We start from the raw sequence: 15,773 nt of genomic DNA, 5'->3' as shown, positions 1-15,773 counted from the left end.
TGGTATTGAATTTAAAAAATATGGTCAAATTAATATTTCAAGATCATGCGAAGTGCAGAAAAGCACACTTTTGAATCCATTTTGATAATTGTCCTGTATTGGGAAAATGTATCACACAAACAGTATAAATCTGACTATACAATAGCTTTTGAGAAAATGAAACATTACAACAAACTAACAGCAATCATGCACCCTCATATGTTACATGTATTCGTTTCACTTATGTTTGTATATATGAATACAATGTTAAATAAAATATCCCACATCTAACAAACACACAGCCTTTGATACCTTCTGATACTATCGTTGGCAAGTACAAAGTCAGCGTTTTGCTTTATTAACCTAATTTACATCCACCAGGTGGCATTACAAACAGCAATTCCTGGTTGTTTGTTTGTGTACTTCATCTGGACATAGTCTTTCAACATGATTTGGGATTAGGTGATGTTGACAGAGACCATTTTGAGTGACAGGTTTAGAGCTTGAAGCTTCGAAGGAAAGAAAGTGGCCAAAGTAAGTACATTGTTTAACCTCGTTTTAAAATAAAATAAAAAATGTAATGGTAGCTTTACTTATAAACGCATCTAAGTTAACTAGAAGGTAAAACGGTTTTGCTCATTTTACATACGTGAAACAATGATTTCTGGAAAATGTTTGTATGGTCACACAATTGGGGTAATCAAATTCATTGTAGCGGATGCACAATGCTGTTCGAATTATTATTTCATGATGCAGCTACAATGTAACAGGAAGCATCACATACATTGTCGCAATGAATTACATATTAACCGTGTAATATTAACCGTGTTCAATGGCAGGTAGATATTACGTTGTAATAACTATGTTGTTGTTACACATTTTGGCAGGCGACCTACGTGCGCCGTCATTCCATTGCGCCGGAAAACGACAAAACATCAGAAGGAGGCGTTGTCCTCCACCCAAATTTATGCAAACTGTCAACAACCCAATTGAATGTACTGTAATATCGTCGTGCAAAAGGAATTGTTGCATACTGCTACGCATTGAAGTCGAGATAGAAACATAGGTGGCAATACACCAACGTCCACGGTGAGCAAGGGATTTGCAGCATACGGTGCTCATGGGTAGCTAGCTAGTTACAGTAGCTAGCTTTTGTGCTAGCACTGTCTGCAACTAGTTACTGTAGCTAGCTAGTTAACTACTGTACTAGCTAACAGCGCTCAACTTGCTTTTAATTATAGTGAAACAAGTGAGCTGCATAAAATGTGGACAGCTAGCTATCTTATAATGTTTTACCTTGCAAGCGACTAATAATGCATGTTTTACTAGTTTAGGATGTATTGAATGTATGGTGCATGACAATCAAATGTTTGCAAGCAGTCACGTGAAGGAGTGAACGGAGGAATGGCATTCTTGATTGATAGATACAATCTTGTCAACATGTAAATACAGATGTTAGTTATCCAGGCATGACAGATATATTCCGCACCTTACAGCTCCACAAAGCTGTAGTGTGAATAATATTTTACCTTCCACCAGTGACTGATAGCTAGGTCTTTTGACATTGTTTTCTTGGCAGCATTTGATTGAAAGCTTCTCTTCTTTTCCTCAGTGATGGAGACAGATGGGGACCAAAACCAGGGCTCTACCAATGGAGCCACTCCATCAGGAGTGAACTCCCGCCCCTCTCCAATGAACTCCATGTCCCTGTACGAGAGACAGGCTGTGCAGGTCAGTACGTGTGGGTGTGCGTGTGCACAGGTGTGTATGCATATGAATGGGAATATTATGTATTGTCTATGCCTTTTTCTGACATGGCAATCACAAATTGTACTCATAGTCACACAGGATCATCTGTAATCCTTGCCTGTAGCGTAGTTGTCTCATTATCACTGTGCAAGCCATCGTATATCAACCTGCAGGTTATTGACAGTGCAATGTCATTACTCCCTCTCCCTGTGTTCTATCTTGTGCAACTGAAGGCCCTTCAGGCGCTGCAGAGGCAGCCCAACGCAGCGCAGTACTTCCAGCAGCTGATGCTGCAGCAACAGATCAACAGTGCCCAGCTACAAAACCTGGCTGCAGTACAACAGGTAAAGAACCATATTTATGAACCACACCTACAGTTGAAGTCGAAAGTTTACATGCACTTGGTTGGAGTCATTAAAACTCGTTTTTCAACCACTCCACACACTTCTTGTTAATAACAAACTATAGTTTTGGCATATCGGTTAGGTATGACACAAGTAATTTTCCCAACAATTGTTTACAGTTTATTTCACTTATAATTCACTGTATCACAATTCCATTGGGTCAGAAGTTTACATACACTAAGTTGACTGTGCCTTTAAACAGCTTGGAAAATTCCAGAAAATTATGTCATGGCTTTAGAAGCTTCTGATAAGCTAATTGACATCAATTTGAGTCACTTGGAGGTGTACCTGTGGATGTATTTCAAGGCCTACTGTCACGTTCACTGTCTTCAAACTCCATGTCATAGATGAACCAAGGCGCGGCGTGCATGTAATTCCACATGTTTTAATAGGAGTGAAACCTTCACAAAAAAAACAGGCAAACAGCAACCGAACGTGACGCAACCGTGGCGCACACAAACACACACAGAAAATAAATAATTACCCACAACATTAGGTGGGAAAAAGGCTGCCTAAGTATGATTCCCAATCAGAGACAATGATAGACAGCTGCCTCTGATTGGGAACCACACTCGGCCAAAAACAAAGAAATAGAAAACATAGAATGACCACCCAAATCACACCCTGACCTAACCAAATAGAGAAATAAAACGTCTCTCTAAGGTCAGGGCGTGGCAGCCTACCTTCAAACTCAGTGCCTCTTTGCTTGACATCATGGGAAAATCAAAAGAAATCAGCCAAGACCTCTGAAAAATAATTGTAGACCTCCACAAGTCTGGTTCATCCTTGAGAGCAATTTCCAAACACCATCCCAACCTTGAAGCACGGGGGTGGCAGCATCAAGTTGTGGGGGGGGCTTTGCTGCAGGAGGGACTGGTGCACTTCACAAAATAGATGGCTTCATGAGGAAGGAAAATTATGTGGATATATTGAAGCAACATCTCAAGACATCAGTCAGGAAGTTAATTTAAAGCTTGGTCGCAAATGGGTCTTCCAAATGGACAATGACCCCAAGCATACTTCCAAAGTTGTGGCAAAATGGCTTAAGGACAACAAAGTCAAGGTATTGGAGTGGCCATCACAAAGCCCTGACCTCAATCCCATAGAAAATGTGTGGGCAGTATTGAAAAAGCGTGTGCGAGCAAGGAGGCCTACAAACCTGACTCAGTTACACCAGCTCTCTCAGGAGGAATGGGCCGAAATTCACCCAACTTATTGTGGGAAGCCTGTGGGAGGCTACCTAAAACGTTTGACCCAAGTTAAACAATTTAAAGGCAATGCTACCAAATACTAATTGAGTGTATGTAAACTTCTGACCCACTGGGAATGTGATGAAAGAAATTAAAGCTGAAATAAATCATTATCTCTACCTTTATTCTGACATTTCACATTCTTCAAATAAAGTGGTGATCCTAACTGGCCTAATATTTCCTAGGATTAAATGTCAGGAATTGTGAAAAACTGAGTTTAAATGTATTTGGCTAAGGTGTATGTAAATTTCCAACTTCAATTGTACCAATAATGCATGCTCAGAATATGGTGCTGTTTTGACATGGTCAGGTTACGGTTGGTTTGCTATTTTAAAAGGCAGAATGTTCAGGTTAGGGTGGCAGTACAATATGTTGAAACATCGTCATGAGGTTTGGTACATAGTCTGTTTTTTCTGCTCTAAACTATGGCAATGGCTTTTTACATTATTCCTTGTTGTCCCTGTTCTAGGCCACCTTTGCTGCCAGTCGCCAGTCCAGCCCTGCCACCAACAGCACCTCTCAGACCACCAGCACTACAGTCACATCTGTACGTTTACACATACATGCCTCTTTCAGAACTAGCACAGCACACAGTCATTCTTCTTAGATTCTATTTAAACGTTATTTAACTATGCAAGTCCGTTAAGAACAAATGATTATTTACAGTGACGGCCTACCCAAAGGCAGAAGGCCTCCTGCGGGGACGGGTGATTACAAATAAAAATATAGGACAAAACACATCCCAACAAGAGACAACATTACATAAAGAGAGACCTAAGACAACAACACAGCATGGTAACAACACCACATGACAACAACATGGTAGAAACACAACATGTCAGCAGCATAACATGGTACAAGCATTATTGGGCACGGTCAACAGCACAAAGGGCAAGAAGGTAGAGACAACAATACATCACTCGAAGCAGCCACAACTGTCAGTGAGAGTGTCCATGATGGAGTCTTTGAATGAAGAGATTGGGATAAAACTGTCCAGTTTGAGTGTTTGTTGCAGCTTGTTCCAGCCGCTAGCTGCAGGGAACTGAAAAGAGGAGTGACCCAGGGATGTGTGTGCTTTGTGGACATTTAACAGAATGTAACTGGCAGAAGGGGTGTCATGGACACAAATACAGCTTCAAATAGGGAACTCCAGCGATATTTGCGTGAAACCATCATTTTCAGTTTGAACATCTGTGACATTTAATATATTTGAGTTACTGGCACTTCTGTTGTTTAATTGTCTCCAGACTAGTCAATACAGTTTGCTTTGGTTGTTGTCAAATCCCCTTTTTTCTTTCCCCTTCAGGTGAACGTAACCACTTCTGGGGGAGGGGCCATAACCAGCACCCGCGCTATAGGCCCAGGCTCTTCCGGGACATCCACCATAAGCCAATCAGTGCTGCTGGGTGGGAGTGCAGCAGGACAGGGACAGATGTATCTGAGAGTGAGAACACACATTGCCTGATTCACACTATATGGCCGACCCAAACAAAACTTTGCTGGCTCAGATATTTTCAGCACAGTTCCAATTCCACTACAGTGGATTCATAACCAGGTCAGCACAGTACAGATTAGCTTGGTGTGGTTCGGGCTTGGCTCAGGAGTGTGAGTATTGTATCTGCTTTTGTCATTTGCCTCCATAAAGGGACTGTTTGATTGAGTGTCTCTTTTGTTGTATACTGTAGGTGAACCGGTCTCTGAGGGCTCCCCTCTCCTCACAACTCATCTTTATGCCTGGGAGCACGGCAACCGCTGCCATGGCAACGGTCACCCAGCAGCCACAGACTCAGCAGCAGCAACAACAGGAAGTTACACCTACTTCCTCCAGCAACCAATCAGACAATGACCAGGTATGGATCAACTTTGTATTTGTGACGGAGAGCATTGGAGTGAGTCCTGCTTTAGTGATGTAATCTAGAATAGCTTCTTCCCAGATCTGTTGTTGCTGTCTTGCCGGTTCCTGTGGTCACTACAGCACAAACAGATCTGGGACCAGTAAAAATCTAGAATTTTTGTGCAGTAAAACTACAGTGTTATACTCTGAAATTGGTGAAACTCTTGCTTGTACTTCTCTTGCATCCCTCTCTCTGGCCTCTTCTTTCCATCAATCCTCATAAACTCATCTCTCCTTTCTCTCTGGGCCAGGTGCAGAACCTGGCTTTGCGATGTGTCGGCAGTCCCAAGGGGGTCGGGGTCAAGACTGAAACCCCAGAGAGGGGTGAAATAGGTGGGGAGTGAAATCGCAGCATACTTAGCTCTACATACTTAGCATACTTACTTACCTCTTAGTTATTAATTTCCCTAATTATTTTCCAGCAACCTACTCCCTTATACAGTCATCTCACCAGCAGTTCAACCAGTCCACTCAGCAGTCTCCCACTAAACCAACCCAACTGCAACAGTCCCACATCAAGATCCCCACCTACATCCAGAGCTCCAACGCCAACCTCTCCTCTCTCAACCTCAAGACGGGCAACCACCACTCTAACACCCCCTCCTCACCCTCCACCTCTGTCCCACTCTCACAGCTCCTCCTTTCCGGACCTAACTTTGGCCGGGGCGGGGCTATCACCACGGTGAACTCGGCCGCCGCGGCGACGCACATTCTGGTGCCCACCTCCAGTGCACCCACTCAGTCCCACAGTTACCAGATGGGTGCTGCCACTATCAAGCCCAATGTTAGTACTCAAACTCTGGTGGTTCAGCCTCTGCAGAAAAGCACTATTAACGACAAGGGAGGCCATGGGAACGGTCCCATTCCAATCCAGCCCAAAACTCAACAGGGTCTCCGTATGCCACTGCAACTGCCCTCCCGCAACCCACCTCCCATCCTCCCCGCGCCCCCCGCCAACAACCAGACTAGTGCCGCCCAGCCTCCGCCGCACATCCCAGTCCAGATAGTAGGGGCCAGGCCAAGCTCCATAGGAAACCCCCAGGCATTGGCTTTGGTCCAGGCCCGGAACGCCTGTTCCCAGGACGGAGCTACCCTTCTAAATAGCTCCAGCAGCGCCAGCCTCCTCACCATGGTGGCCTCCATCGCATCCAGAGAGAGAGGGGGTTTAGGCAAAGGGGTGGGTCTAAAGAGCCTTCAATCAGCCCAGGAAGCCCTCTCATTGGCCCACGTTTCTCACGTGCAAGCACAAGCAAATCAGAGTCCTAGGCTGAATCAAAATCAAAATTGCACCTTGGCCACCAGCATCTCCTCTCAGTCCCAGGCCGCCATCTCTCCTCCCACCCTCTCCCGTTCCTCCCTCACTCTACCCCTGCCGTTGGTTGAGGCGAGCAGTGCATCCACTGTAGTGGCTGCCAATGGAGAGTCTGTGTGTCCTCAGCCTCCCCAGGTGAGTTGTTCGTTAATGATAGCACTGATGACACTATAAATTACTGATGTTTCTGAACTACGTAGTAGTTGTCGATTCCATTTGTGAAATAATGACATTCCTCAAAGGGTAAGTCGATGAAGAGGAAATCCGAGTCAGACGCAGCCAATGAGGAAGATGGTCCCCCCCCTCCCCACCTTGTTCCTATGAGTGAACACTCCCCTGCTCTCTCCTCCTCCGCCATGGAAGCAGGTAAGGAGTCAGCTACGAATGTGCCCACTTGTCTTAAATACTTTGCCTTTGTCATTTCTCTCTTTTACGACCACTGGAAGGATAAGGGTGCAGGGAGACCATTTTCCACCGTAGCCCAGCCACCAACATGTCAAATTCCCTTTCATCCATACCTATACATGATTCCAAAAACCTCACATTTGCATAGATTTAGACACTGTGGCCAGTCAGCCTTGCTCAAATTGTTCAACAATAAATGATAAAATCCTTTCTCTCCCCTCAACCGTCTTTTTTTAAGGCACTGGTCCACCTTCTCCCTCCCCTGTTCCCTCTCCTTCCCCTGCCCTCTCAGTGTCTCGTGTGGGGGGTGGCCAGGGGGAGAGAGCCCCCCCTCCACAGGCTGTGGTCAAACCCCACGTCCTCACCCACCTCATAGAGGGCTTCGTCATCCAGGAGGGAGCTGAACCCTTCCCTGTATGTACAGTTCACCTTAGAGTAGTTGTGGTTCTCATATACAATACAACATCCATTCAGACCCTTTGGGGATATACAGTGCATTCGGAAAGTATTCAGACCCCTTGACTTTTTCCAAAAGGTATAACATTTAAAAGAAAGATCTCATCAATCTACACAGAATACCCCATAATGACAAAGCAGAAACAGGTTTTTAGATTTTTTTGCAAATTTATAAAACATGAAAAACAGAAATACCTTATTTACATAAGTATTCAGACCCTTTGCTATGAGACTCGAAACTGAGCTCAGCTGCATCTTGTTTCCATTGGTCATCCTTGAGATGTTTCTACAACTTGATTGGAGTCCACCTGTGGTAAATTCAATTGATTGGACATGATTTGTAATGGCACACACCTGTCTATATAAGGTCCCACAGTTGACAGTGCATGTCAGAGCAAAAAAACAAGCCATGAGGTCGAAGGAATTGTCTGTAGATCTCGGAGACAGGATTGTGTCGAGGCACAGATCTGGGGAAGGGTACCAAAACATTTCTGCAGCATTGAAGGTCCCCAAGAACACAGTGGACTCTTCCTAGAGCTTGCCACCCGGCCAAACTGAGCAATCGGGGGAGAAGGGCCTTGGTCAGGGAGGTGACCAAGAACCCGATGGTCACTCTGACAGAGCTCCAGAGTTCCTCTGTGGCGATGGGAGAACCTTCCAGAAGGACAATCATCTAGAGTGGCCAGGCTGAAGCCACTCCTCAGTAAAAGGCACATGACAGCCCGCTTGGAGTTTGTCAAAAGGCACCTAAAGGACTCTGGTCTGATGAAACCAAGATTGAACTCTTTGGCCTGAATGCCAAGCGTCTAGAGGAAACCTAGCACCATCCCTACGGTAAAGCATGGTGGTGGCAGCATCATGCTTTGGGGATCTTTTTCAGCGGCAGGGACAGGGAAACTAGTCAGGGTCGAGGGAAAGATGAACAAAGCAAAGTACTGAGAGATGGTTGATGAAAACCTTCTCCAGAGCGTGCAGGACCTCAGACTGGGGCAATGGTTCACCTTTGAGAAGAATGGGAGAAACTCTCCAAATACAGGTTTGCCAAGCTTGTAGCGTCATACCCAAGAGGACGAAAGGCTGTAATTGCTGCCAAAGGTGCTTCAACAAAGTACTGAGTAAAGGGTCTGAATACTTATGTAAATGTAATATTTCCGTTTTGAATTATTTTTTAAAAATTTGCCTTTACTTTACTATTTATATTTTTGACTTTTACTTTTACTTCACTACATTCCTAAATAAAATAATGTACTTTTTACTCCATTCATTTCACCTGACACCCAAAAGTACTCGTTACATTTTGAATGCGTAGCAAGACAGGAAAATGGTCCAATTCACCCACTTTGTCACGACTCCCACCGAAGGTGGCTCCCCTGCCTGTTTGGGCGGCGCTCGGCGGTCGTCGTCGCCGGACTACTAGCCGCCACCGATCCTTTTTTCCTTTTCTGTTCGTTTGGTCTTATTGGTTGCACCCGTCTCTTATTTTGTTTCTTGATATATGTCTATTTAAGCCTGTTAGGCCCGCCTAGGTTGGGGGGGATTGTTCCTCTGTCGGTTTGTGGATGTGCATTTTGTATTATATTTTCTGCTGACTGTTTGGGTCCTGTGTTTGGGCCGGTCAGTTTTATGCGCCTAGTGTTTTGGCGTGACCGGAATAAAATACGATTGTCCGAACCCTCTGCTCTCTGCGCCTGACTCCAAACCCACTACTCCTAGAAGACGTGACACACTTACCAAGACAACACATGGTCATCCCTTTTGCCTCTGATCTGGCGGGCTCACTAAACAGAAATGCATCTTTTGTAAATAATGTCTGAGTGTTGGAGTGTGCCCCTGGCTATCCATACATTTAAAAAACAAGAACATGGAGCCACCTGCTTTACTTAATAGAAGGAATAGGAAATGATTTATACTTTTACTTTTGATACTTAAGTATATTTTAGCAATTACATTTACTTTTGATACTTAAGTATATTTATAACCAAATATGACAATTGGGTACTTTTTCCACCACTCGTGTAGATTGACGAGGAAAAAACGTTTGAATCCATTTTAGAATAAGGCTGTAATGTAACAAAATGTAGAAAAATTCAAGGGGTCTGAATACTTTCTGAATGCGCCGTACAACATCTGATGTAAATAATGACATGTACTGTAGATCAAAACAATATTATCAATAATTCCCTAATCAGTAATGTTGTACACAACACATTGTGTTCCTGTATATTGATTGACAGGTGAGTGGGCCAGTGAAAGAGCCAGCTGGAGAAGATTTGGCAATGGACAATCCAGACGCCAGTCAGCCTGAGACTGTGAATACAGCTACAGGTTAGGCTCAGACCATAGTCCAAGTCACGTTTCCATCAAAGAAAGTGGTTTGACTACGAACTATAATTCATATAGTTCTTTAAACCCCTCGTTTCCTGTTCTCTCTTCCCAGTGCTGAAGTGTGAGTACTGCAAAAGCTTCGCCCCAGCCAGACAGTTTAGAGGGACCAAGCGCTTCTGCTCCTTGACCTGTTCCAAGAGGTACAGTCATAATATAGTACAAAGTCACTGCAGTGTTCTGTGTCTACTATACTGAAGAAAAAAAATATACGCAACATGTAATGTGTTGTTCCCATGTTTCATGAGCTGAAATAAAAGATCTCAGAAATGTTCCATACTCACAAAAAGCTTATTTCTCTCAAATTTTGGGCACAAATTTGTTTACATCCCTGTTAGTGAGCATTTCTCCTTTGCCAAGATAAATCCATCTACCTGACAGGTGTGGCATATCAAGATGCTGATTAAACAGCATGATCATTACACAGGTGCATCTTGTGCTGTGAACAATTAAAAGCCACCCTTTAATGTGGAGTTTTGTCACACACCACAATGCCACAGATGTCAAAATGTTGAGGGAGCTGCGTAATTGGCATGCAGACTGCAGGAATGTCCACCAGAGCTGTTGCCAGAGAATTGAATGTTCATTTCTTTACCATAAGCTGCCTCCAACGTCGTTTTAGAGAATTTGACAATACCTCCAACCGGCCTCACAACCGAAGACCACGTGTAACGAAGCCAGCCCAGGACCTCCACATCCGTCTTCTTCACCCACGGGATCATCTTAGACAGCTGATGAAACTGAGGAGTATTTCTGTCTGTAATAATGCCCTTTTGTGGGGAAAAACTCGTTCTGATTGGCTGGGCCTGGCTCCCAAGTGGGTGGACCTATACCCATGGCTGCACCCCTGCCCATTCATGTGAAATCCATAGATTAGGGCCTAATGAATGTATTTCAATTGACTGATTTCCTTATATGAATTGTAACTCGGTAAAATTGTTGCATGTTGTGTTTATATTTTTGTTCAGTATATATGGCAGTATACATTGAGTGTACAAAACATTAGGAACACTTTCCTATTATTGAGTTGCACCCCCTTTTGCCCTCAGAACAGTCTCAATTCGCCGGGGCATGGACTCTACAAGGTGTCGGAAGTGTCCCACAGGGACACTGGCCCGTGTTCACTCCAATGCTTCCCACAGTTGTGTCAAGTTGTCTGGATGTCGTTTGGTTGGTGGACCATTCTTGATACACATGGGAAACTGTTGAGTGTGAGAAACCCAGCAGCGTTACAGTTCTTGACACACTCAAACTGGTGCGTCTGGCAGCTACTACCATACCCTGTTCAAAGGCACTTAAATATTTTGTCTTGCCAATTCACCTTCTGAATGGCACACATACACAATTCATGTCTCACTTGTCTCAAGGCTTCAAAAGCATTCGATAAGAGATCAAAGCTTTCACCTGGATTCACCTGGTCAGTCTGTGTCATGGAAAGAGCAGGTGTTCTTAATGTTTTGTACACTCAGTGCATGCCTGCTATATGTCTCCCTGTTGCTCCAGGTATAACGTGAGCTGCAGCCAGCACTTCCGCCTGCGACAGGGGCTTCACCTCACCCACTCTGACGAGGACGGAGCCCTGAGGAGGAGGGTTCCCCACAGGACCAGCTCCGAGATCGCCAGTGCCAAAATAGCCGGGAGACCCTTACCAGTCAAGGTAATGGTCCGTTCATCATTGATAGTTGTACACTTGTTTTTGAGCTGGCATGGATGACTGAAGAGCAATATTCCTTCAAAACAAAATCTGGGACTGAGCAAATTTCAGGTCTGCTGAGCGCAGAACGTTGTGAACATTCTGTGCATTTTCCTGCTCGCGTTTGCTGTGAGCACTGAGGCTGTACCCGCTTTAAGTTAGTTTTAACAGTGGCCATGTAGTTTACAATGGACAAAATGCATCCCATAACATTTTAACATGGAAATAGCTGTTCTATCATTCAGCCTATAGTAGCAGCCAATGTGTGGTGTTCAATGTAGGCCTTCAATCCATGAGACTTGCAAGGCTTGACATTAACCTCTTTATCCACTTGTCCTTGAGACAAGAAGGTGACTGAAAATGCATTATTATTATTATCATACCATTATTAGAGAGAATCAGACAAATTATACTACCCTCTGCTACTTAGCTTATTCAAGCCTGTCTCAAAATACAACACTGCCCCTTTAATACAAAACAAATGCTCTTTACCTGACTTGCTTTTAAAAGATGTGTAGAAATGTACATGTTTTGTGCCCTTGTAGGAAGCAGTCACTCCCCTATTGCTAACTACAAATGATCTATAACTGGGCTATCAACTCACTAACTAGCAAAGGATATAAACATGCATGGCTACATGCAGCTTTCGGCTTTGATCTCAAAACAAGCTCATCTACTCTCGACCACTCATGCTGTAAACACGATCCAGTTCAAAGTAAATGGCACAGGTCCATATATGGCAATGGTCTATTTGCATATAGGCCTACTGCAGCTCTGATTGTTTATGCCTCACCTCTCTGTGTACAGTACGGCCTGAGTAGTGCGTGTCAATGCAATAGACTCCTACTCAGATGCGTTATGCCCACAACAAAATATATTGCGTAGTTGGTTTTGTTTCGGTATGTTTTATTGAAAGTGACTAATATTGCATTAATTCGATCACAGTTGCCACAGTAAAGGGAAACTTTGATAGTGTTAACAGAGAAAACTCTAGAACGGTGGTCACCAACCTTTTCTGAGTCAAGATCACTTTCTGAGTCAAAATGCAAGCCAAGATCTACCACTCAGAATTTTAGTTTAGGGAGAACAGTGCTGAAGAGACATGGCCATTCAGTGACTACCTTGTTGCACAAACACCTCTCATACAGTCCTGGTTCATTGTCTACAGTGCCGCTCCGAGTCCAGCCGTTCGGACGACATCTCCAGTTGCGAAGAGGAAGAGGACGACCCCATGTCTTTCTCCCCGGCCTCCTCCTCTTCCTGTCATCAGCCTCCCCCCACACTCCGATTGGAGGGCTCACCGGTGCCCCACTTCCTGCCCGGCAGCCCTGCCCAGTGGAGTGTGGAGGAAGTGTCTCAGTTCATATCATCTCTGCAAGGTCGGTACCACAGATGAGCTATATACTGTAGACGCCATTGGTTGATACAGTTCAGAAGGACATGCGTTGTCATGCAACAACACACAAATGCTACTCTTTTTGTGACTTTTGAAATCTTTAAAACAGTTATCGTACTTGTTTTTGTGTGTTTTTTTAATCCCAGTATTATTCCATGATAATACGATTGCTATTGTATTTTCACCATTGTAAATGCTATTCATGTTATTGTCTTGCTTACCACCCCCCCCCCCCTCTCTCTCTCTCTCTTTCTCGCCCTTTCTTACTCCCAACTTCCCTCTTTCTCTCCATCTCTCCTCCTTTTCTCCCCTCGCAGACTGTGAGGAGCTGGCGGCCCATTTCCTGTCTCAGGAGATTGATGGACAGGCCCTGCTGCTGCTCAGAGAGGAGCATCTCATGTCCACCATGAACATCAAGCTCGGTCCCGCCCTCAAGATCTGTGCCCACATCAACAACCTGAAAGACTGAGAGGAAGGATGAAAGGAGCAAAGGAGGGATTCTGAAATACTCCCCCCAAAATAAAAGGAGAGAAAGAAGGGATGGAGAGAGAGAGAGAAGAGGTGACAATATGGCCATTGAAAGACTTTTTAGCTGTGTTAAGTGGGGTCCCTGTTGATTTTATTATACACCATATGTACAAAAGTATGTGGACATCAATTAAAATGAGTTGATTTGGCTATTTCAGCCACACCCGTTTCTGACAGGTGTATAAAATCAAGTACACCACCATGCAATCTCCATAGCCTAACATTGTCAGTAGAATGGCCGTCATAGGATGCCACCTTTCCAACAAGTCAGTTTGTCAAATTTCTGCCCTGCTAGAGCTGCCCTTGTTTCAGCATGACAATGCCCCCTTGCACAAAGCAAGGTCCACACAGAAATGGTTTGTAGAGATTGGTGTGGAAGAACTTGACTGGCCTGCAAATAGCTCTGACCTCAACCACCATCGAAAACCTTTGGAATGAATTGGGACGCCCACTGCGAGCCAGGCCTAATCGCCCAACGTCAGTGCCCGACCTCACGAATGCTCTTGTAGCTGAATGGAACCAAGTCCCTGCAGCAAGGTTCCAACATCTAGTGGAAATTCTTCCCTGAAGAGTTGAAGCTGTTATAGCAGCAAAGGGGGGGACCAACTCCATATTAATGCCATTGATTTTGGAACGAGATGTTCGACGAGCAGGTGTCCACATACTTTTGCCCGTGTAGTGTATTTAGTCAAAACAAACATAGAATGAAAGTGGAAAAGATGAGGCTTCTACCCACAAGACCTGGACCTTCAATGTAGAGTATTATGTTACATTATGTGAGTGAGGGAGCAAACCCTATATATGTGTGTAATGTTTGCCTATATATTTAAATATACCTTTGTTGGCTGGACTGCCTTTGTTTACGCTGTAGAGAATCATTGCGTTATCTCTCTGTGGAAATTGTGGCCTTTTTAAGTAGTTTCGACGAGCGAAAATAGAACTAGAACGGAGTGGTCCGTAAAAATAAATAAATAACGTGTTTCATATCATTCCTTATTTTTTACGAGCAGTTATGTATGGTAAGGTCATGTAAACCAATGGACCATTGCCTTTACCAACCATTACTGGGGAGTAGCAAATATATTGGCCTAAGGATCCTTGACAAATAGAGGGTGACATTTTCTGTCTGCTGAAATGAGAAGAAAAAAATGTACAATTGGCGCACAGGATTTATATTTAAAAAAAACGTCCTTTTTACAATGTACGTGAGGTGGCAGCAATAATCTATGAGGATCTGAAGTACTGGTACACCTGATCCAAGTTATACCGTCCCATTGGCTACTGTAGTTTTCCAAACGTGTTTCAGATTATATGCCCTCCTGTCTATTTGAAAATGTTTGTGTTTTTTGTCAAATCTTTGCAGTTTTACACACAGCATGAGCTATTTACAGTAGTGGACTGAACATGTCACCAAGGTCGTGTTCATTAGGCATCAAACGGACGAAAACTGACTGAAACAGGGAGGGACTATCTGGACTTGTCCAATAAGAAACACAAATTTTCTCGATGCATGCCCTAATGAACATGACCCTGGATTGTGGTCTTCCTCATAGCTTTCCTCATAACTTCTACCTATCCAAGGCTTTTGTTACAGAAGCAGTGACTGTGGCTATTATGAATAATGAATCATCTTATGATTAGGTGCTCTGCTAATTGTGTGTTTACGTTTTAAGCTTGGAGAAGGCGAGGTCAATTATCATGCAAAAAAATAAAAAAACTACTAGGACAAAATGGAGGAGTGGTTGTGCTTTTATTTTGAATCCGATTTGACAAGTGTTGTGCAGACTGAACGTTTGTTGTGTGTAATAGCTAGTTGTGCTCTTTACTTTACAGTCCTTTGACTGGTTAAGACTTATGAGTTTTTTTTAAGGCATATTTGTTAGGCAGGGATCCCAGCTCAAATAAAGATCACTTTTCTTTTTTGAACAACAGATGCCATAAAGGGAAATATCAAATGATGTTTGATATACATGTATGGTGCATTTTTCATCATCATGATGATGTGGCCGGGTGACAATTTGCTTCTTAAAAGTCCAATACTGCATCTTGGAAACTGCTGACATGCAGAACATTTTGGGATTGTATAAAAGTGGACTAATGGAAAAGAGAGTTTTTGAGTGGATTTTCCGTTTTAACTTACTTTCCCTGCTGGGCTAGGTTTTATTATGATGAGGCAATTAGCCATTTCTATTTGATGGCACTGTGGTTGTTTACAGGGTTAAAGTGCGAGTGACCATAGTGTGCATGTACAGTAGAAATATAGAGCTAGCGTAGGATAGAGACCCAGGTAGGGCCTTGGAAGTCACTGGCATTAGAACCTGCAGT

General features: G+C 43.8%; 1 protein-coding gene across 2 annotated transcripts; it reads left to right on the top strand.

The window, feature by feature from the left end:
• Positions 1-392: 392 nt before the first annotated feature.
• LOC110489262 (polyhomeotic-like protein 1) lies at positions 393-15,179 on the top strand. Of its 2 annotated transcripts, none has more exons than XM_021561925.2 (15): positions 393-513; positions 1,592-1,710; positions 1,962-2,072; positions 3,852-3,929; positions 4,689-4,826; positions 5,068-5,232; positions 5,528-5,609; positions 5,699-6,723; positions 6,831-6,954; positions 7,232-7,407; positions 9,684-9,774; positions 9,887-9,974; positions 11,335-11,488; positions 12,693-12,903; positions 13,238-15,179. In XM_021561925.2, coding segments are annotated over exons 1-15 (2,715 nt in total). In that variant the 5' UTR covers positions 393-512; the 3' UTR covers positions 13,390-15,179. The 2 variants fall into 2 exon arrangements, with proteins under 2 accessions (XP_021417600.2, XP_021417601.2); XM_021561926.2 differs by lacking the exon at positions 393-513 and adding an exon at positions 897-1,068.
• The last annotated feature ends 594 nt before the right edge of the window (positions 15,180-15,773 follow it).

Source organism: Oncorhynchus mykiss, chromosome 32 (assembly GCF_013265735.2).
Source record: "Oncorhynchus mykiss isolate Arlee chromosome 32, USDA_OmykA_1.1, whole genome shotgun sequence".
NCBI classification, from domain to species: domain Eukaryota; kingdom Metazoa; phylum Chordata; class Actinopteri; order Salmoniformes; family Salmonidae; genus Oncorhynchus; species Oncorhynchus mykiss.
This window is presented reverse-complemented; position numbering and strand designations above follow the sequence as displayed.